We start from the raw sequence: 24,726 nt of genomic DNA, 5'->3' as shown, positions 1-24,726 counted from the left end.
AGTTCACCAGTAAGATGTTAGCAGGCAGCAGTCGAACGACTTATTAAGCACATTTGATTTAATACAAACTGTGCAGTTTGCAAATTAAATTACACATTTACAGCCACTATTAAAAATGATAGTTTAAATACAGTATATATATATATATATCAGAAATGAAAGATTTTATTTTTGAGAAATGGTGGCACTTATCAAGTATACAACAGTTAGGTGGTAACTACAAGCACATGATGATTTGAAAAGATGTTTTTTCTGTGTGGCACTTTAATACATGTGTAATCGGAGTGTAAATTGAGCATTGTGATGAGGTCATCATGACATGACTAACGAGGGGGATTATGGGTATAAAAAGCTGATCACTATCACTGTCACTTTATCCTTGATAAAGGCCCGGATGCGGGCCGAAACGTTGGATGCACAGTGTGTATTGAATAAACACGTTTGATTGAAGAAAACGGTGTGCTGGTCCATTCTATGCATATATATATATATATATATATATATATATATATATATATATATATATATAGTATATGAGCTTTCATTAATTGCCAAACCTTAAAGGATTTCATGGAAAATTAAAATACATTATTGATATTTATTCTTATTCTTTATAAAGCTCCAACGCTACACGTTCCATATCATTCACATCTGTCTCTGCTCCCATTATGTTTGATATCTGATGTCCCTATCACACAAACTACATTAAACGTAACAGATCTATAGTAACCATTCACCTTGTTACATTGAAACACACTCGGAAACCCTTCATGACGCTATTGAGATTATTATAGTACGGCCATGGGCGCCCTGTGTCCCTGCACCCTCGCATTACCTGAGCTGAGCCGTGGAAGCAATGCTGGGAGTTCTGCAACTGTTGCAGTACAAACTCTCTGCCTATAAGAGTATATTTAAATTTGCACTTTGTTATCTGGAAAGGACCACCATCAGATATCATTTCACATACAAGGAGAGCATTTTTCAGATGTGGGGTTAAAAAAAAGCAATCATCATTATTATTACTGAAAACAAACATCACTGAATAAATAAACTCCAATAATGATAGGCTGCTTGATGCCCCCTGAGCAGTGATGCTTCTGTGCCAGGCCTCTTTCCCAGGCAGGGTTTTTCCTAAGCTGATCTGAACTGGAAATTGACATGGAAATGTACTTAATGTGGGCAGGAGACCCCCAGGCGCAGCCTGATGTACCATCAGCACAGCGGCTGGAACGCATGCCAGGAGGGAAGCGGCTTAAGCAACCCCCAATCCGAAAATAACGTTCAGCATCTGAAATCAGCTTCCCTGGAATCATTTTATTTAAAGGAGGAGAGAGATGCGGAGAGAGAGAGAGAGTGCAAGAGACAGACACTACAGATACACTGTCTATAGACACGGCCAGGTTTTCATGGCACTCGGGTCATTTCCCGCATGGCAGTTGGAGCGACTACCTGGGGAAATCAAGCATCCTACTGGATATTTACTTATAAAATATGCATCGGCGCCTATTGAACATATCTGTGTATACATATCTAGACAAGTCATTCATGAAATGCATCTAAAAAAAAAAAGTCCTGCAGTGCCTCTTTGTGATGGCTGCAGAAACACACTGCAGTAGAGTAGGCTTATCTTTTATTTATTTTATTTTTTTTGTGCTTATTACCCACATAATGGCACAGCTCAGAACTGCCCACGCTCCCCGCCCTACAGGCAGCGGCATCAAGAAGATCAAGCCAGCAGCATCTGAAGAGTTAACCTGCTGGTGCTGGGCTTGCAGAGATGGATGGATAAATCAGGTCGCTGTCAGTATCACAAGGTCACCTAGATTTCCCAATCCACTGGCCTGCCCAATTAAATGTATGCTGCACACGTGCCCAGGCAAGTGCATGCCATCTCCTAAACCTATTAAAAACTGCCAGCTTTAACCATTGTAATGCCAGCTTTATATAAGCTATACCACTTGTTTTTCTGCCAGCCCTGCTGGCAGTTAAAAGGTTAAAGAAACCAGAAGTCAATGCCATTAATGTACCAGGACAGCAAAGAAGCCTAAACATTTAAAGGGATACTGTCATGGGAAAACATGTTTTTTTCCAAACACATCAGTTAATAGTGCTACTCCAGCAGACTTCTGCACTAAAATCCATTTCTCAAAAGAGCAAACAGATTTTTTTATATTCAATTTTGAAATCTGACATGGGGCTAGACATATAGTCTGTTTCCCAGCTGCCCCAGTCATGTGACTTGCGCAAGCACTTTAGGATGGAACTACTTTCTGGCAGGCTGTTATTTCTCCTACTTAATGTAACTGAATCAGTCTCAGTGGGACTTGGCTTTTACTATTGAGTGCTGTACTTATATCTACCAGGCAGCTGTTATATTGTGTTAGGGAGCTGCTATCTGGTTACCTTCCCATTGTTCTGTTGTTAGGCTGCTGGGGGAAAGGGAGGGGGTGATATAACTCTAACTTGCAGTGCAGCAGTAAAGAGTGATTGAAGTTTATCAGAGCACAAGTCACATCACTGGGGGCAGCTGGGAAACTGACAATATGTCTAGCCCCATGTCAGATTTCAAAAGTAAATATAAAAAAATCCGTTTGCTCTTTTGAAAAATGGATTTCAGTGCAGAATTCTGCTGGAGCCGCACTATTAACGAATGCATTTTGGAAAAAACATGTTTTCCCATGACAGTATCCCTTTAAGTTGAGACATTGCTTTATAGACCCAGCTGATAATAGAGGGGTTAACAGGGGGATGGTTAAACCAGTGGGTGAAATAGAGGTGTCCAAACAGAGGAATGGGAAGAAAAAAAGGATTAATTGTAAAGCATGATAAGTACAAGGAGGAGAGGGAGACGTGCGCGTATCATCCTTGTGTACCTGATTCCCAGGAGCAGACAACGGATTGCCAGCAGCTCCCATGTGACAGTTATACGTGGGAACGGTCTGGACGCACCGAGTGCATGCAAATCAACTGTTTAACACGTAGGAAGCGAGAAGTGAGGTGCGAGATCAATAAAATAAAAAACCCTGTACACGTTATTCACTCTCGTCTGGGCTCCTTTAAGTGCTCAGGCATTCCAGAAGACACAGAATATGATGTTCAGTGGAATCTGCAGCAGGAGGCATATTGTACAAGGCTTTTCCTACCCACGCAGAGCACAAGTGATGCTCAAGCCTCTCCATCACTTCCCAGGGAAAAATAAGGTCTGGTCCTCCCCAGACATCTGCACCGAGGAAAGGGGTTACCTGCTCTCAGGCTACACCATAGGGGTCGTAAACACTGTTATTTTTTTATCATTATACAACTAGGGTTGCACCGAAAACAGGATTTGACATTTTTCAGCAGGATTCGGATTCGACTGAATTCTTCTGCCCGGCCGAACCGAATCCGAATCCTAATTTGCATATGGAAAGGGAAATCGCTTGACTTTTTGTCACAAAACAAGGAAATAAAAAAACGTTTTCCCCCCTTCCCACCCCTAATCTGCATATGCAAATTTGGATTCTGTTCGGTATTCGGCCAAAATCTTTTGCGGAGGATTCGAATGGGGGGTTTCGGCCGCATCCAAAAATAGTGGATACCCTAATACCAACAGCCCAGTACAGGGAAAAGTATAAAGGACCCTCAGTCAATTACATTAGTACATATGATATGATATAAACGCCGCAGCTTTGAACTAAAGTCGTCATCTAGGAAAAGCGGGTGCCTTGCCACACACAAGGGGGTGCCTTCACTAACTACAAAATTCCCATGCTGCATGTCTGCTTATCAGATGCATGCCCCATAGATGCACTGGTCTCCATGCAACTGAACTAATCCCTAAGCAGCCCTACAGCATGCGTATTACGACCAGGAGACTAGGGATGCTGTGACCAGTAGAAGATCTCATGGCATGTAACGGCGCATCACTTCACACTGGGGCTCATTTATCAACACTGGGGCTCATTTATTTGCCCATGGGCAGTAACCATCACAAATTGCTGCATTCATGGTTCTACTTGCAGCTGGCTTTAATAAAGCGAATCACTGATTGGTTGCTGTAGGTAACTGCCCTCGGGCAAATTTGCCCAGTGTTGATAAATGAGCCCCAGAATGTGCCCAGGGCCTCTTGCTAATGGCTCATGGGTTAAACACCCCACCTGCAGGTGAGCAGCAGCAGCACAAAGTGGATTCACAGCTATTAGCTCCATCTAATGTAGGGATGAGATCTTGCTCCCTCTGGGGTTGCCTCCATCTCCCACCCAAGTAGCCACCAGGAAAGGCAATAGAAGGATGAATGGCACCCCCTCATCTCACGCAAGAGTCCCAGCATGCAGCACTCCACTGGGGTGGAACTACAACTCCCACAATGCAAAGCACAACTGGGACACTCAGGTGCCCAATACTAAACATGACCAATCATGGGACCTGCACAGCAGGGGGGGCGATGAGAAGGGCACAGAAGGCAGAAAGTTGAATGGGATCGGATTACCTTGTACGATGACACCCCACAAGCTGGAGAGACAGACAAGTGCACTTGGCTGGAGGATCATGTCGCACGATCAGGTGGAGAAGAAGCCTCCCGGCTGACAGGTGAGCTGCTGGGGCAGATAAGGTGGGCGCTCCCACTCTCTAGATGAGGGCGAAGGGGGTATAAGTTCCCTTTTTCCCCCGGCTGAATCAGAGTCAATATTCTCCTGAGCGATGCTTTTCCCTCTGATGTTCGGACATCCGCATATAGGGTGTTGTGTAAATACAGAAACGCGTACTGTTCCCCCCCGCGGGCCGCTAGTGGTTCAGCCCGTGCTGCTGGTGCTGCTCCTGTGCTGGGGATGCGCTGGGTGCAGCCAACACTCTCTCCTCTCAAACGCTCGAGACACAAGGGCAACCAGCTGAATCCTTCCTCTTCCCGGCTGAGCGACAGGACCCTCAGCCAATCGGCGCAGCGGGCGACTCACCAATGGTGGAGGCGGGGAATGAAGGAGTCCGCGGGTTTATTTCTCTTCTTAGCGCTGTCACTGGGACTCGGAGGGGTGACAAGTCCGCGGGAGGCAGCGGGGATCCGGCACAGTCTCGGATAAATAGTTCCCTTCCCTGGGACCTTAACATGACAGCCCTGAGTTGGGTAATATTCCCTTGTGCTTTTAAAGTCATGGTTAGTGATGGGCGAATAAATTCACCAGGCGCGAAATCGCTGCGAATTTACGTGTTTTGCCGACAGCAAATACGTTTGAGAAACTGTGGCCGAAAATTGGAAAAAAATTTAGACAGAATAGTCTCTCGCATTACACCGTTGTGCGTTAAAATTATTCGGACGCCCACTGCCTTTAATGCTGGCGTCAAAATTGACGCGGACGTCAAAATTTGTGATCCACAAATCTTTCACCATTTTGCGAAACGGAACAAAATCGCCCGTCGCTAGTCATGGTCCCCGGCTGTTCTTCAACGGCAAGGGCAAATAAATTGGCCTGGCGAGAATTTGCAGCGAAATGCTTTGTTTCTCCTGAGAAAATTCGACGGCGTTGAAAAATTGACGATGCGTGTCATCACTATTCGGACGCCCATTGACTTTAACGCCGGCGTCAAAACTGACGCGAGCAGCTTTCCGGATGCGCGTCCAAAATTTACGCTGCCATAAATTTTTCGCAAGTTTTTCCGGCAGAATTTTCCGGCGACACGGGAGAAAATCACCCATCACTACCCGCAATCCACCAGCTGGAAAAGGCTGCCAGAGAGAATGCTGGGAGTTGTACCTGAACAACAGGTGCAGGGAATCCCACCTCCCAAATGGGGTATCCCCCTTCCCTCATCCAGCTCTTCAGCTTCAGACTTTTTTTTTAATTGAAGCAGCAAAATGTTTCAAAATCACCCAGAGCATTAAAAACATAAAAAAATCTCTTAAAGGAGAACTAAACCCCTACGGCGCTAAAATCCCTCCCCTCCCCTGTGTTGCCCCCCTACCCCCTGGCCTACCTCCCCCCGGGCAAATGCCCCTAAGTTGCTACTTACCCCTCGGTGCAGGTCCTGTCCATGGAGTTCACAGGCGCCATCTTCTCCTGTGCGGTCTTCTTCCTGGATTGCCCAGCGTTTGGCGGTGCATGCGCAGTAGGAGTATTTGCCGGTTCAGATCTACTGCGCATGCGCCAAAAGTCAAAAGTTTTTCGATTTCTTTTTTCGGAAACTTTGTGACCTTCGGCGCATGCTCAGTAGAGCTGAACCGGCAAATGCTCCTACTGCGCATGCGCCGCCAAACGCCGGGCAATCCAGGAAGAAGACCGCACAGGAGAATATGGCGCCTGTGAACTCCATGGACAGGACCTGCGCCGAGGGGTAAGTAGCAACTTAGGGGCATTTGCCTGGGGGGGGAGGTAGGCCAGGGGGGAGGAGGGGCAACACAGGGGAGGGGGGAGGGATTTTAGCGCCGAAGGGGTTGACTTCTCCTTTAAGGGTGCAAGTCTCCCAAACTCTCCATCCAGCCTGAAGATCTGCAGAAACTCAGATCATTGCCCCCTACACTGCTGAAGCTAAAGAGGGGCCCTTTATCCCTGACTCACCTACCCAGCCAAAAGGCCTAAAGGGGCCAAGGTTCTTCTTTATGCCCAACCCTAAAGCCAAAAGGCTTCCAAGGGTCGGAAAACAACAGCAGACCTCCGGAAACGTCCTGACAACTTTTTCACCCTCAGCAGGACCGGGTTCAGAGGAGGAAAGATCCTTCATGGCCAAGGTATTTTGGCACCCTAGGCAAGGGCTTCAATCGGTGCCCCCCCCCAGCCGGTCCTGCATTACCATTTCCCACCTTACCATTCATATTGTCCCCTGTACCTGTGCCAGCACCTATCCTATTGCACCATTTTGTACCTGTGCCAATGGCAGTCAATCCCTCAAATTGCTCTCAAGGCCCCAATCCATACCTGTGCCAGTGTAAGCCAAAACATCCATCATATTGTTACCCCCAATCTGTACCTGTGCCAGCGGCAGCCAAAAAAACCCCAGACATCTGTGTAGCTGTGCCAGCAGTCACCATATTGTCCCATGTACCTGTGCCAGCAGAAGCCAATCCCTCATATTGTCCCCAATCTGTATCTGTGCCAGCAGCAGCCAAACATCCACAATATTGTCCCAAAATATGTAGTTGTGCCAGCAGGAGCCAAATCCATTATATTGCCCCTAATAATCTATTTACCTGTGCCAGCAGCTGCCAAGATATTGCCCCCAAATATTTACCTGTGCCAGCAGCTGCCAAAAGGAAGGTGGGGAGTACAAATCACAGGCAAGAGGGGGTTGGAGCAGGTGGTTTATAAAATTGAAAAACTATTAAAGGACAAGCAAACCTGGGTTTAAAAAAAAAAGATGGCCACTCGCCCGCCCACCCCCCAGATCCATGCTGGGACCCATAAGAGTCCGATTGCACCACAGCTAATACTGAACTACATACTAAAGTATTCCCCTGCAGCTTTAGGCTCTAACAGGACGAGAATCACATGGGGCTTCTTGTGCCAAACGAATTGAACTTTGTGTAACTGTGTGAGCATGGCAGGTACAACACTGTACAGTCTTCTTGGCTGCTCTGCTCTGAATCAGCTGAAGTCAAACCCAGGGGGTATCTACAGAGCAGACTTTATTGATGCCTCTGGTGCTTGTGGTTCCCTTGTCAGATCCTTTATTGCAGAGGGAAAATGTGAGAGTTAGTAGCCTTTATATTTATAGCAGAACTCCCTGTCCCATAGGAGCTTACAATCTCCAAATCAGGCAGCAGGGCCAGTTAAATTGACCGTGTGTTTTTGGAGTGTAGGAGGATAGCCCAGAAAAAACTATTTTTAGGGAGTATTTACGATGGGAAGACGGCGGTAAGATTTAGAGTGCAAAAAGTCAGGTGCAAGCCCCTGCTCCGCCCCCCTCTAAGGGTTTTAGCTACTAGCCGCAAGTGCAACTTTTGGCACTCACAGAATGGAACAATGAGAATGAGCCCCTGTGTGTACTTCCTATAGCAAACGTGTGGGCCCTGTTGACCATATACCGTATATATATAATACACAAAAGCCATGAATATCTTGTAAATTATATCCTTATAAACGGTGAGTTCTGATGCCATCAGTTATAAACGGTGAGTTCCGATGTCATTTCTGTCACGTGACTCACTGAAGTTTGTGTATTATAATAAATAAAGTACCCCCAGTTGCAAAATATGAGGATATTAGAAGTTACCTCGGAGTTCCATGACCTGTATAAAAACACTCGGCCTTCGACCTCGAACTTTTATATGGTCATGAAACTCCTCGGTAACTTATAATATCCTTATATTTTACAAGAGAACTTTATTCACTATATCTATAAAGTAGATTCCCCATATCACGTTTTTCAGGGGACCAGAAAAAAATGATGTAAAATCCAGGAAAATGTAAAATCAAGGAAATGTATTATGCATAATATATAGATGGGACCACAAAATGAGGGAAAACGTAAAATCGGGTTGTAAAATGCTAGTTCTACTGTACAGTGAAACCTCAATTTTACATCCCCTGATTTTACATTTTCCCTCATTTTACATATTTTTTGTGGTCCCATCTATATATTATGCATAATACATTTCCCTGGTTTTACATTTTCCTGGATTTTACATCATTTTTTCTGGTCCCCTGAGAAGTTCAACATTAGGACCTTTTTCAAAGTATTTTATGGTCCTTGAAAAAGGTCATGATGTGTGTGTGTGTATATATATATAAATGTATATGTGTGTGCTCATCCACAATAACGAGCACACACCAGGAATTGTTTATTCCAAGGTATAATTATACAGTATGCTGAGAATCTGACCATGCACCCCGCATTCACTTAAAAAATGTAAGATATATATATAGCAAAGTCAATGTGCCAAACTGCCAACACACTTCTCCAAAAAATCTGTTGAGGTGCATATACAATATATATATATATATATATATATACTGTATATATACACACACACACACAGGTATAGTATCCCTTTTATCCAAATAATCCAAGTTTTTAAAAATGATTTCCTTTTTCTCTGTAATAATAAAACAGTAGCTTGTCCTTGATCCCAACTAAGATATAATTAATCCTTATTGGAAGCAAAACCAGCCTATTGGGTTTATTAAATGTTTGAATGAATTTCTAGTAGACTTAAGGCATGAAGACCCAAATTACAGAAAGATCCGTTATCCGAAAACCCCAAGTCCCGAGCATTCTCGATAACAGGTCCCATACCTAAGGCATGAAGACCCAAATTACGGAAAAATCCATTATCCGGAAAACCCCAGGTCCCGAGCATTCTGGATAACAGGTCCCATACCTGTGTGTATATATATATATATATATATATATATATATATATATATATATATATATATATATCCCTAAGCGAAATAAGTGTCTTTTTATTATACACACATCACAGTGCTCCAAAGTTTCGGTCCCTGTTGGGACCTTTTTCAAGGATGATAAACAATATGCAATAAAACTTACTGAAGATTTATTAAAATATATATATATATATATATATATATACAGCAGAACACCCATTTTACGTTTTTCAGTGGACCAGAAATGGTGCATTAAGCATAATATATATAGGCGGGACCACAAAACAATCTAAAACGAGGGAAAAATTATCCGCACTCTCAGGACTTATAAAATAAAATAATCATTTATTAACAGAACTTCAATCTGACGTTTCGGCCCTATCCAAGGCCTTTCTCAAAGTATATATATATATATATATAGTAACCTGCAACTGTACAATTCCCAGCATCCCGTTTTCTTGACAACATCAGTACAGCCCCTCATATAATCAAGTTTTATTTTAAGCTGCTGGACCTTCCCATGCAATTTTATTGATATGTATGTACAATAAAGTAGAGTTTCTTTACTTTCCCTCTGTAGGGAACCTTTGTGGCTCAGCAGAGCGTTTGCACTTCAGACCGGCAGCTCTTGACACCCCATAAACAAAACTCTGTTTATTTGTGCAATAAAGAGAAAGGGGGGAGATCAGAGAAAACCCCCATGTGAGTGTATTATGTATATGGCTCAGTTGCGATTAACAGGGTCATATACAGATGGTAAGAGTGAGGCCGTCCTTGCAGATTAGTGCAATGAAAGTGACACGCTGAATGTAACACAACAAGCTCTCCTGATGGCTATAGAGATTTAGTATAATCCCACATACTGGGTTCCCCCACCCATTCCACTCCACTCCGCTAATCTCTCTCTCTCTTTCTCTGCTTCTTCTTTCTGATTATGAATGGTCGTCACCCAACACAAACAATGGTAGCTCCTTCAGACAATAAACAAAGGGGGTGTGGTGTTATAGATTAGGGTGTGTGGCCAAGACAGCCTTTGTGTACCCCTGCTAAAGACAAGGGGCTAAGCCAAGGCTTGGAGAAAGGGACAGGGCTGTGATGTAACAGCCTCATCTGTGCCAAGCATAAGACCAGAGTTATAGTCGTAGTAGGACATCTTGTGTTATTTTAAATTATTAATACATTTAGAGGCAGAAATATCAAAGGTTTTCAATTGAAAAAAAATCGAATTTCAAGCTATTTTTTGTGTACTTCAACTAGAGAATAGTCCAAATTCGATTTGATTTGAAAAAAATTTGAAAATTCGAATATCGAAATTTATCATGTACTGTCTCTTTAAAAATGTGATTTCGACCATCGCTATCTAAAACCTGCCGAATTGCTGTTTTAGCCTATGGGGGACCTCCTAGAACCTGTCTGGAGTCAATTGGTGGACTTTGAAATAGCTAAGTTTTTTTGGGAAAAACGTACGATTCGAATGCACTAAACTGACCTATTCGATCGAAAACTGACTTATTTGGCCAAAAAAACTTTGATTTAATTTCAGTTGGTCTTTTTGAATTAGAATTTCGAAGTTTTTCAAATTCGAAATTCAACCCTTGATAAATCTGCCCCATATTGTATGGTTGTTTTATTTAAGTGCTCCCTCTCTCTCATTCTTATATGGTGGGTTTCTTGTTTATTACCTGTGTTACAATCAAGTCATTCTTCTTAAAGGTCGCAAGTCATAGGTTTTGCCAAATAAAGTACAGGACCACAATGAAACCGAGCAGCAACTGGTGACACCACTGGTGGATCATTGACAAAGTAGAATGGGTTGGGGCGGCTTGATTCTGCTATACCTGGTTATATTCCATTCCACTTTCTACTGGCTCCTCCCCCAGTAATGGAAAATGTCAGGTTGGCCAATGGCTGTTTGGATCTCCATGTAAGAGCTCATTGTGTATAAATATCATGTGATCTTTGCATGCCATCATCATCATGGAAGACCATGCCCCCAGCTGGCATTGGGAAGAGTCTAGATATGTAGAATGTAGCCCGAGGGTCTTATTCAAGGCTTAAACTGTTTAAAAGCCTTACTTGCACCTGTGCATGTGGTGATGTAAAAGTGCTGCTTACATGCAAGTGCATAAATGCTGGACTTACCATTGGCCTGGACCTGGTGATAGTTCCAGGGTAACAGGCAGGTAACAGGCAGGTAACAGCAATAACTGCAACTAGCTTACTCCAAGTAAATGGGACCATAATACCATTATTAAAGGAATAGTGTTGCTGTTGCATGAAAAAATGTTTTTTTTGTTTTGTTTTTTTAAACCCATTTGTTTTTAGTGCTGATCCCACAGAATTCTGCACTGAATTTTTTTTTTTTTCAAAAGCACAAACACATTTTTTTATATTTAATTTTGGAATCTGACATGGGGCTAGACATATTGTCAGTTTCCCAGGTGCACCCAGTCATGTGACTTTTGCTCTGATAAACTTCAGTTACTCTTTACTGCTGTACTGCAAGTTGGAGTGATATCACCATAGTGATATCACCTTCTGTATATTTTCGTTGGCTTGTGCTACAATCCTGACATGCGCAAAGAACGATCTTTCTACGACAAATGTCTGTATTTCACACTCGCTGGCCGATTTTATTCCTGAACGACTAAAATTTTTCAACTCATCCGATCAATTTTGCGAACGATAATGTTGAGACGATCATTTGTCCGACGATCGTTCGTACACCATCAACTATCTGATAACTTACCGATATTATCAGAACGTTCTGAAATTGGTTGTTTGGAAGTAAAAAATCTGCCCGTGTATGGCCACCTTAGTGATATCACCTCCTCCCTTTCCTTCCCAGCAGCCTAACAATGGAACAATGGGAAGGTAAACTCCCTGACATACAGTAAAATAACAGGTCATTGGTAGATATGAGAATATCACTCAGTAGTAAAAATCCAAGTACCACTGCGACTCCTCCAGTTACATTGAGTAGGAGAATCAATTGCCTGTCTGAAAGCAGTTCCATCATAAAGTGCAGGCTCTATCTGAAAGCACAGGATCGTGTAATTTGACTGGAGATGGCTGCCTACACACCAATATTACAAGTAAAAAAAAATACACTTGGTTCAGGAATACAATTTTATATAGTAGAGTTAATCTGCAATGAAAACAGTGCAAGGAATACAAACTGCACCATAAAACTCATGACACTATCCCTTTAATGTTTCTCACACTAAATTACACCATTCAGAGACAAATGTAGTAGGGAAATTATGTACCAAAACCTGCAAGCAAAATGGACAGTAATGTGCATGCAATTGGTGCATCATGCGGTGGACTCAACCCTAAAATCAGCTGGCATTCTTGGAAAAAGCATTGCATTGTGGGTAAGAAAAAACACTGTGATTTGCTTCCCATATTTGCACGGAGCTCATTGGTATGGCTCACCTTCAAAGCCACTATACAGTACATTTATAGTCAACGAGTAAATGTGAGATTTGTGAGTTGGCAAGTTTAGTGTTTCACTTATCTCCAACAGCAGCCCAGGGCTAATATAATGAATGTAATATTACAACGTTATCTGATTTACCAGACGGACTTCGCTTGTCCTTTACTTTGTATCTGCAGCAAGAGAAAAGCTTCTGTATTTTGCATTCGCCACATCGACTCTGTTCCACCAGATGCTTGTCGGAAACATTTCCATCTTCGCAGGAGCGATCATGATGTTTTGATTCCATTCCCTCTGCTCAAACTGGCTTGAGAGGCACGCGGCGTCCCTATTGTTATCAAGCACTGTTCCTGAAATATTTAGCTGCGATACTTGTTTCTTTCACTTGTTTCAAGTCTTGCATCTTTTTCGACTTAGGAACTTGTTTTTTCTTTCCTTTTTCTTTATTTTCTTTCCTGATAAAAATGAAAAGGTCGCACGTATATCTTCTGTTAACTTGAGGGATGGCAGTGATATTTGCACAAGTTGTTATGGGTTACAAGAATTACTACAAGTAGCAGAGGGAATGCTTTCAAAGTATTCCCATCACCAAGGATATGTAAGGAAAGGATGAAACATTGTAATCAATGATTAAATGCACATAGTGTACTATTTCTTTGTTATCCGCCTGCAAGGCTGAAAGATAATTTACTTTTTAGGTACATCTCCTACAGATAAATGTGTAACATTCTCGGTTTGCAGCCAAGTATGGATAGTATTTCCTATATTTATGGAAAAATGCTTTTTCTCTTTGCCATGTAATTGAGAAAGGAAAAAAAGCCCTGTTATTAGTAGTTTAATTTTCAAATACATAGTCAACACCAGAAATTGCTTTAAAAATTAAAAAAAAACCAAACACAGGAAGGCCCATTTCTCAACATTCTCATTTTAGTGGTTTCAGAGGTTATAGAAACCACGAATTAACTCATTTTCTCTAAAGCCACAAATGTCATGTAATGAATTAAAAGTTCCAAATTTAAAAGCGTGAACTACAAAATAAAGCTTTTTTGGACAATTACTAGTGAAAAAAAAAAATGATTAGGAAACAAAGGTCCAGTAGAATTAGTGCAGCTCCCATTGACTTCTACAGGACCTCAATCGCTTTATCTTCGCAAATTTTATGAATTTTTTACACTTAATAAATCTTGAATTTTTATAGCTTTAGAAAAGTTTGTTATCGGCATGCAAGGCTGAAAGGTGGGCTGAAAGGTAGTATACTTTTTAGGTATACTGTATATCCTACAGATAAAGGTTTCCTTTTACTAATCCACAGTGTGCAAAGGGAAGTTTTGAACACAATTTGCAAGTTTATCCCTTTATTCCTGAATCATTGCTCCCACAAGGGGCAGACACTTTTGCAGTCGATATTTAATAATTTGCACTATTACTTGGGGGGGGGGGGTAAGCACTTTTCTTACCTGATACAGATTTGCAGTTTGGTTAGAAATTTGCAATTTGGTGAGTGGCAAAAATCTTAACTCTCAAATATCTTAATTCATTATAATTTGCAGGAAAAAAATACATGACAAGAAAAAATGGCTATTGATTCCAATGCATTAAACATGAGAAACAAAACTGCTCAAAACAAGAAAAACTGCTCACTGAAGCCAATGCATTTGGCGCAAATAAAAAAAAACTTGCATTGACTCCAATGTATTTGGCACGATAAAGTCCAGCTGGCATAACTTTCACTGCTTTGCATGAAAATGTGTTCTTAAGCATCAAGATTATTTTGGTAATTTACCCAAGCTGGTGGTAGCTCCTGAGTTCCTATTACGAATAGAGTCCCAAACCCAGAGCAAACTCCAAGGTCCTGGTCACAGCTCACTCTTCTGCCTTTAGCAACGACATTTGGCTTCGGGAGGATCCCTCCGCTACTTGGGTACTTCCAGGTCATAAAGTGAGAGAACCAGGGAGAGAACTGCAGCCAGACAAGGGAACCAAACTTAGTACTGGAGTGGAGAACTAGAAGCGTGGTCAAGGTACAGGCTGGGTCATTACCAATTGGGCAGTGCAGTACGGAATCAAAAGACAAAGCGAAGTCAAGGTCACAAGCTGGGTCAAACACCAAGACGCAGTACAAAATCAGAATCCAAAAGAATAGTCAAGGGATAGGCAAAATCAGGAAAGGCAGCAGACTGGACAAGATCAGGGACAGAACAGGATTCACTTGAAAATAACACCCAGGAACTAGGTAAATAGACCTTTAGGTTGGGCAATGATTTTAACATAGAGAGCCCATTAAATATTCAAATGACATCACGTTCGGCACTTTCCGGATATAGGCGGAAATAGCCGAACCGTAAGTGCACATTACAGACAGAAGTGGCAGGCGTCCCCACCGAGGGTGCGATGGGCGCTCCCGTTGTATCCCCACTAGACCACCGGGGTGAATTATTACTGTTCCCTTGCTTTAATGTATCTGCAAAATTCATAAGGAAGATCGAAGGCAATGGTGCTTAGTGCAACTATATAAACTATACAGAAGTTCCAGCATGGAAGAATATGCTTGCTCCTTGTCCATGCCCAGACAAGAGCTAGAAAAAGATAAGCCACCATGCTACCCCAGTTAATCCAGCTCTATCTCTATCACTGGAAGGAAAATGCCGAACAGACAAAAGAAGAAATATTATAGGGTTCATTTACGATTTGAAGATCATGGCAAGGTGCAAACTCCTGCCTCAAACCCAAGAGTTACACCCACTGAAAACAGGTGCAACTCTTGTCACTCACAGTTTATCCACTCTGATGAATGCTTACCTGGTCATCATGTCTCCTCCAGTAACCATCTTATTACATTTAAGTTCATCTGCTTGAGGGTAATTCTATCATACTTCTCTTGGAGCACCAATGAGATGTTTGGTACCTGACATCTACTGTATAACTGCTCAACCCAGCCCATCAAAATGTTCGGTACTGCTCTGATTGTGCTGTAAATACCACCACCATACAAACAGTTTTCTTATGTTTTAAATTGGATCAAGGCTGTACACATCTCATCCATTCTCTAAGTGTGTCAAGAGATATTTTTAGATTAAATATTTTTCAAACCAAAATCAACAAAACAAAAAAGCCCTAAAGCATAGCCTCAACAATACAATATAATATATTTGGCAGAACTGAAGCTAGAAATAGCAGCAGTACTTAAAGGAGAACCATAGCTTTAAATGAATATGGCTAGAAATGCTGTATTTATATACTGAACTTAGATTTCTGGCCCAAAGGGTTCAGTGGCTCCCCATCTATTGAGTGCCAGTAACACTGCACATGCTCATTGTGCTTGGTTTAGCTGTTGAGAAGCTTAGGGCTCAAAGTTCTCAATCAGAAAATGAGTGTTGTATGTAATGATGTTACAGGACTGGTTTCTGAGCTGCCTTGTTATGTGAATCTGAATTAATTACTTAATTAGCCTATTATCATGACATATATATAGAGAGAGAGAGAGAGAGAGAGAGAGAGAGAGAGAGAGAGAGAGAGAGAGAGAGAGAGAGAGAGAGAGAGAGAGAGAGAGAGAGAGAGAGAGTTGGTCCCTAAGCACTGACAACAAGGAAGTCAAAGCATGTGATAAGAAAAAGAAGGAAAGAATACTGGGGAGCTACTGGGGGGCATATTTATCTTTTCTGATAAAGGGCTGTGTTGGACTGGTAGAAGCTCAAAACATAATGTGTAGCATCTGGCCTACTTCTATGTTATGCTTTAGTTCTTTGTTAAGCAGGAGAACTTTGTACTCAAAGGGGCAGATTTATCAAGGGTTGAATTTCAATTTGAAAAACTTTGAAATTCGAATTCAAAAAGACCAACTGAAATGTATTTAAAAACATTGTTAATTGTTCTTTTTTTTTGTCCAAATAGGTCAGTTTTCGATCTAATTCAATCGTATGCATCAAAATAATAGCGCATTCGATCAAATTAAATTTTTCCAAAATAAATTTCGAAATTAGAATTTTTGATTTCTTTTCAAATTCAAATCGAATTTAGACTATTCCCTAGTCAAAGTACACTTCAACCTTTGATAAATATACCCCTCAGTGTTTTATCTTAATTAGAGAGATGTAGTCCACAACATGTTTAGGATCTCCATATTCCTCAGGTGTTCAACAAACACTGAGACCTGATATACTGTGCACCTCATCTTTCTTAATATAAAACAGTGAGTAACTTGAGCCTCTGGGCATAATACACAGTACAGAGTCATGATCAGGAAGAGTGGCCAAAAACAGGCAAAGGTTGTTTCAGGAAGGGATACAGTGGTGGTCAAGAACAGGCAAGGGTCAAGGACCAGTAAAACAGACAAGAAGCACACACCAGGGACTATCAGGAATATACCTCCATTGGGCAGTGAGCAAAAAGATGAGGCACCTTTAAATATTTGAATTTCATGCCATGCGCAATTACGTCACCTGTACCCCAAAAAGAAAAGACGTGTGCATCAAACCCTGAACGAATGCATACCCAGAAGACTGCAAGCCAACTAGATGGAGGCCTCCCTGCCTCCTCCAAGGTATCTTTACAAACTGATTTCTAGAGCCCGGAGGCTGGAGCCCATGAAAGTTTGAAGTTCTCCTGGTGATTTATTTTGTGGTACCTAAAAATTGTACATGATCAATGAACTCAGTATCCTCAGAAGAACACATGAGCAATGCAAAAGTATATTGTCTTGTTGAGAAACATACTATTTGAATATTTAAGCTTGAAATAAAAGTTGTCACATGCATATAATCTGGATGACCTTTACTGTGGCAACTTGATTGCTGACTTAGTTAATAATAGCATTCTGGTGCCGCTTCTCTGTACGGCCTCAAAAAAGATGTAACTGTTAATTAATCCCTACTTGCCTCAGCTGACAATAAGGCCTCACACTCTGCACTTTGCATGATTAATATTAGCCTTAATCAAATCCTTCATAAACTGGCAAACTAATGAGCTATGGACAATCATGCCTTTATATATTTTATATATTTTTGACATTTGACAGTTCATTCCTTGTGGCCTGGTCTTGTGGAGCACAATCTAGAACAAATTCCAGCTCTGGTGAAATATTTGATTGTCACCTGTGCTTACCAAAAACTAGAGGGCTCACTTACCCTGTATGTAACTTACCTGCTGATGGTAATAAACTGACAGCAATGGATGGATTATTCTACCAAATTACACCATTATTACCTAGATCAGGGATCCCCAACCTTTCAAACCTGTCAGCAACATTCAGAAGTAAAAGGACTTGAGGAGCAACACTAGCATGAAAAATGTTCTTGGGGTGCCAAATAAGTGCTGTGATTGGCTGTTTGGTGGGCCCTATATGGACTGGCAGCCTACAGGAGACTCTGTTTGGCAGTGCACCTGTTTTTTATGAAACCAAAACTTGCCACAAGCCTGGAATTCAAAAATAAGCACCTGCTTTGAGGCCACTGGGAGCAATATCCATGAGGTTGGGGATCACTGACCTAGATGAATACGCATGTATGTCCCTCGGGGTAAAATATCCAGATTAGACTCTGGTTGAACAGCCCACTTGCAGCCAGATAAGTGCCATTCAGTTCAAATCAGGTATTTTAAGGCTTAAAATCAGGATTGTTTTAAAAAATTGTTCAGATCCATTAACAATTATGATCAAGATAGATCTATCTATTTGGATGTGGATGTTGGAGACCAGTGTTTCTATAAAAACTTTGTCAATTCCTTACATTAACACACATATAGTAACTAAGTATACTTAGGTATTTGTACACCCCATGGTACCCTTTTTTGTTTTATACCCATGTGTTAGTTTTGTTTGCCAGATAAACATTAAACAAACAGGGCACAAGTTAGGGAACACCTATGCCCCTGTCACATGATTATATAGACCTGTGCAAGATATACAAATGGCACAAATTCTGCAGGAGATGAAATTATGCATTGTGTAGAAAACATGGTCGATTTTGTACTTTGTATCTTGCTTACCAATAATAAAAGAGGCTAGTCTAAGAGGCACATTTACTATTGGTTGAATATCGAGGGTTAATTAAATCCTTCGACTTCGACTCTCGAAGTTGAAGGATTTACTGCATTTCCTTCGAACGAACCATCGCATGAAAAATCGTTTGATCGAACGATTAAATCCTTCCATCGATCGAACGGTTTTCCTTCAATCAAAAAAAGCTAACATTGGTGCTCGGTAGGTTTTAGGTGACGAAGTAGGTGGTCGAAGTTTTTTTAAAGAGACAGTACTTCAACTATCGAATAGTCAAACCATTTTTAGTTTGAATCGTTCAATTTGAAGTCGTAGTCAAAGGTTGAAGTAGCCAATTCGATGGTCGAATAAGCCAAAAAAAACTTTGAAATTCAAAGTATTTTTTATTCTAATCCTTTACTCAAGCTAAGTAAATGTGCCCCTAAGTGTAATTAAGTTTTTGGGAAAAATAAAAAATGTCAATCATTGACAATTTAATTCCTAGGTTTGATAAGCATGCCAGAAATTTTGGGAATATCCCAAGGACTTTGCATATTTGTAATTACTGGATAAGTCTGCTGTATCAATTCAGTGATTGGACCTCCAGGGGCCTACAAGGAGTTGCCAAAAAGTATAAACCAGACAAAACCCAGGACTCTCAGTTTAGGTGGGATCACTTAATCACCATCCTTCATCCCCTAACTGATCCCTCCATCTATTAACCAGTTTCCCAAGTTATAGTAGCAGTATGTTGACCAAACCAATGTACACTATTGTTTACATCAATACTCAACACACTTTTATAATTACAAGAAAGGAGTGTATTTTGTCTCATTTTGTAAGGGATGAATCTTGTATTTATTTGCTATGGCAGCAAAAATTGAGGCTGCATGAGACGGGGCAGTTTTACTAAGGTTCGAGAGAATTTTCGAAGTTAAAAAGGTTTGAATTTCTAAATTATTTTTTGAATACTTCGACCATCGAATAGGATACTATGACTTTGAATTTACTTTGACTTCAATTTGAAGTAAAAACCATTCGATAATCGAAGTACTGTCTCTTTAAAAAAAGTTCGACTTCAATACTTTGCCAAATTAAACCTGCCAAAGTGCTATGTTAGCCTATGGGGACCTTCTACAACCATTTTCTAAGTCTTTGTACACTGAAGGAAATGTACTTCGAAATTTGACCTTTAGTAAATATGCCCCTGTATCTTCTCCTCTACTGATCATCTTCTGAAGCAAAATGTCTTTATAAGTAGAGGTCTGAATGTATAGACTGCGACAAGAGCGGCAAAACCTGCATAATCAAGAATTCTAGTTTAATAATTAAAACAGTACAAAACATGCATTTGTTGATCAAGAATAAGGCCCTGGTGTGTTATTTATATTTATAAATTAATTCTTCATTGTTCATTATTGATTAATCATTGTTTATGTATGATTCACAATGATTCATCCTTCATTGCTCATTATTAATTGATCAGTGTTCATCATTCATTGTTCTTCCATGGCCTTATGTTTCATTATTCATTTATATCAGATAGGGGTTTCCTTAGTCAGCTGCTAAAGGTATGGTGTCACTTGATTAATTTATGGGCTCAAGGTGTCCATGTGGATTTATGGATTTCTCATCTTGTATTTACTTCTTGGCAATCATTTGTTCTTTTATTCATTTTCTTCATTCTTATAAGCTACATGCTTGGTTTCCAGTCAGAATTTAATGCAATTATATTCTACCCTGTATCTTTTATCTGTGTTAATAGGCAAAACTGTAGGGACATTGACAACTCCATAATTTGTCCTTTATTTATTATTTAAAGGGTTCATATACAAAGGGAGTTTACATATATACCATATTATATTCTCTGCATACATATGTTACAATGTAACAACATACCCAACCAACCTGAAGGTACTTTACATTTTCTCCTTTGCCACAATGTGCTTCTGTGTAATTCTACGATACTATGAAATGGTAATATTTCAATACTCAAGTGGAAGACATATGACTTGGGTGTGAACAGATGACAGATTTAAGCCACTTATACCATATTGAATGCCCAAAACTGATTGTTGGATAAACTGCTAAACTATTGTGTCAATTCATGTGAACAAAAAGTATGTTTCTGACCTCTTCCCAGATAAGAGCATGGCCCCTGAAAAGTTTTGTTGTATTTCATGTCTAAATAAATGATGTTGTAAGATATGTTAATACTGCCCCGGATGTGTAGGAAATTTAACCAGTAGTAGTTATTGACCTCCTCCTGGAGGAGCTTTGGCAAGCTTGAAAATGTAGAGGTTTACACATAGTTTATGACTCGTACACACCATATTTTCTTCATACACCTGCTCTACATTCTTAATAAAGCACAACCATCACAGTATTAAATTAAATACCTGCTCATCTGAGCTCTGCTTTGTACACAGGGGTACCTCCATCATTTTGCAGTTGTGAGGAGTATCCAATGGCGCTTCGCTCGTCTTTGGTGCCGCATCTAAAATGTTGTGGCATCGTTGTGCTGAGGTTTGGCTTCCGATTTGAAAATAAAATGATTCCAAAGACCCATGTTCAATGCTCAAATATAGGTTCTTCCTGGGTGCACTACAATTGCTGAAATGACTTATCCTTGGTTCCTGACCCTTCTGCATGTTATTGATCATGCTATTTCGCTGCCTGCCCTAACTTGTTGCTTGGATATTGACCTTTATATTAAACTGTTTTGTACCTCGAATTGGACTCTTTCCTGTCAGTCTGACAAAAAGCGTTTCCAGTTGCTGAAGTCAGGTTCCATTTGAACAAAGATAGTCTTTCAAGACACAGAGTTGTAGCTTTCACATTCAGGAGAACTACTTTGTGGAGCTCTCACTCACACTGAAGGTATCTTAAGTAACTGTTTTCTTCTCAGATACCTGCAGATCAGAGACTTTTTGATCTGTCCAAGTGTATGTCCACAATCTTGTACATCAGGCAAGTATCTGCAGTCAACAGGAGGTAACGCTTTTCTGTATGTCTTCTGTCCACATTCCCAACATTCCACAATTTGCAAAAAAAAGTCTAATAGCAAACTATAATGATCAAATTGTAATAAAAGTGGCAAATTGGCGATTGTTTTTGTTGTTATTGTAACATATTTTTACTTCATCATTTCGTTGAAGGGGGCAGAAATCAAGGGGGTTGAGGGATACAGAAGCGCTGATAAGAAATTGGTAATTGGTTAAAAAACGCCCACATAATAATATACATAACATGCATGATTCTCTCCTGCTTTCATAATAAAAATTGATATTTGTCAAAACTTTCTTAAAAATTGCCTATACCTTCATTGATTCTAATAGTAGACACAATGAAATGGCTCAGTGACATCTTTATAAAGGACAATTACAGAACACCTATAAAAAAATAAATACTTTAAGTAGCCCTTTGCAGCGGTATTTTGTATTAAATATGGGCTTTCAAGTTATCAGGGGATTTTAAACACTCTATCCATGGTTTCGATATTTGCCAGTACAATTTACTTTTCCTTCTTTTAATGGATGTTATTTGCTCTAAATTGTGGCTTTTAATAGGAAATGTGTGAGTGCATCTTTGATAACATATTGTTTCCTTGCATCTCAGTGCTTAATGTACCAGGGTTGGAATTGCTCTTAGCCTGAAAAAGTTAAACTTGTACAGTAATAAACTTATTCCAAAGATCCCTTTTTACTGGCTACAGCCTCATCTGTAGATTTACACATTTATTGGATTTTGATTCTGATTGGGATATAATGTGTATTTATTATTCAAATCCTGTATTCTTGGTTCTGTAGTTTAGTAAAAGTAAAAACGTTTTATAGATCTTATTCCAGGTTTGGGGGTATTATTAATTCAGGTTCTGCTTCCCATTTCAGTCCCAAGCAACTCTGACATGGTACCTGTTTGAGAACTGATTAGCTTTCTGCTAAAGAAGTTCAGTTGTCAACATGGGATAGAGGTTTCTATAGAGTCAAGTGGTTTGTCTAACTTTCAAAATTGTTTTTCAGATGTATATTGTAGCATTTGGAGATCTTTATCGTGGAAACCATATTTAATCTTAAAGTTGGTTCAGGATTATTTTAGTTAATCTTTTACCTTGATAGAGTCACAAAAGAAGGTAGACCTTCTTTGAAAAATCGACTTTACCATGTAGGAATTTTGGGTTGTCTATTAATTGTGGTAATAGATTAGTGTGTAGAGTTGGCCACAATAAATAATCGATGGTCATGTGTTAAAGGTGTTAAAGGTGTTAAAGACCCCAATAAAAGTACTATTGGTGGTCAGAGCCCCCAAAAAAAACATTGGTGGCCAAGGTCCAGGGTCTCCTCACACTTTCATGTATAAACAATTGTGGCCAGCCCCCCCTGAAGTTTTTAAAAACATTGGTGATGGCCAGGGTCCCCCCACATGTTAAAAATATATTGGTGGACAGGCCCCTCCCTCTGAAGTTGTTTTAAAATATGGTGGTCTGGGTCCCCTTCATACTATAACAGGGATGACAAAGTGGTTAACTTTAGGGGGTTCTGCCATGCTGCACTTATTTAATTAGAAGGGTCCCCTCTGCTGTCAGTGAGCTGCCAACTTCAGAAGGGAAGGCAGGAGCACAGGTTGCTGCATCTTCTCTCCAGTAACAGCATTCTCTTTCCTTATTGCAAACAAGAGAAAGTTGTGCTCACTACTAGTTTTTAAGACATTTGAGACATTTTGTGCTTTAAGCTTCCAAAAATTGCTGCTTTCAAGGTTAAAGCTCCCTTTAAGGTTAAAGCTCCCTTTAAGGTTAAAGCTCCCTTTGGCCACCAGTGGAATCGCCTGACTATAATACACAAAAGCCATGGATATCCTGTAAATTATATCCTTATAAACGGTGAGTTCTGATGTCATCAGTTATAAACGGTGAGGTCTGATGTTATTTCTGTCACATGACTCACTGAAACTTGTGTATTATAATTAATAAAGTACCCCCAGTTGCAAAATATGAGGATATTAAAAGTTACCTCGAAGTTCCATGACCTGTATAAAAAATTCGGCCTTCGGCCTCGTGTTTTTATATGGTCATGAAACTCCTCGGTAACTTATAATATCCTTATATTTTACAAGAGGGGGTACTTTATTCACTATATATTGGTCACAGAAGTTTAAGTCTCGGTAGATCCGCATCCTCAGCATGGGTTCTATTCCATGTAAAAATGTCATGGTTTGCAGAGTGCTTTTGCTCAAAGATACTGTTTATCATATATCTTTGGAAAATTGCTCAATAAAGACATATGGTAAGATTCCATTCTGTATATTATCCAGTTTCTGAAAAATCCAGGTTCTGTTGAAGTTTTGAATTGGATCTTTTGAACAGTTTTACTAGTCTACTGTATGCAGTGTTTACATTATTTTGTCTATTTTAACGACTACCAAATCTAAGTCCATATTGGCAGGAATGTCTCCCCAAATTTCCCTGCAGGCTTCTGTTGTGAACTGATATTCTTTATGGAGCTAGTTTGGGTATTTACATTGAAAGCTGGTAAGGATGATTTATATAAATCTCACTAAAATCCAGCCTGCTTGAGGCATGTGTTACAAAGAATGATGGTTTATTAGGGAACTCATTAATAAGAAATGTCCATTCACTCAGCTTTAAGGTACACAGGGCATTTTATTCTTATTTGAATATTTATCAGGATATACTGTTTGCCAATGTTGTCTGAATTTTAGACCTGTAGCTATTGCTGAGATATAACTTATAGCACCCACAACTGCTGGATATGGCTCACTATATCTGCTCTATGTCTGCTAAAAATAACTATGCCATCAGTATTATAGTTCATATACAACATACTTTCCTCCACAGTATATATAGTATTGCTCAGCTAATAAGATGCAATGTGTCTTGGCTTGGAGCTGCAGCCTGAAAGTCAGTTAGGGTGAGAATTGGAGAGAAGTTTAATTTCCTCTACTAAATACATCTGAAATCCCGTCTTGAAGGTTAACTAGGGTAAACTAGGGTATACTAG

At 40.3% G+C, this 24,726-nt stretch overlaps 1 protein-coding gene across 2 annotated transcripts in view; it reads right to left on the bottom strand.

The window, feature by feature from the left end:
• Positions 1 to 4,860, bottom strand: part of LOC108708858 (cell adhesion molecule 2-like) — an 860,128-nt gene extending 855,268 nt beyond the window's left edge. The window contains exon 1 of one of the 2 annotated variants that reach the window (XM_041583368.1): positions 4,469 to 4,860. In XM_041583368.1, coding sequence (XP_041439302.1) covers positions 4,469 to 4,529 — 61 coding nt within the window. In that variant the 5' untranslated portion in view covers positions 4,530 to 4,860. The remainder of the gene's footprint in view (positions 1 to 4,468) is intronic. The other variant, XM_041583367.1, reaches the window with a different exon arrangement.
• Between the last annotated feature and the right edge of the window lie 19,866 nt (positions 4,861 to 24,726).

This window comes from Xenopus laevis, chromosome 2S (assembly GCF_017654675.1).
Source record: "Xenopus laevis strain J_2021 chromosome 2S, Xenopus_laevis_v10.1, whole genome shotgun sequence".
NCBI classification, from domain to species: Eukaryota; Metazoa; Chordata; class Amphibia; order Anura; family Pipidae; genus Xenopus; species Xenopus laevis.
The sequence above is the reverse complement of the archived record's forward strand: the minus strand, read 5'-3'. Positions and strand labels throughout refer to the sequence as shown.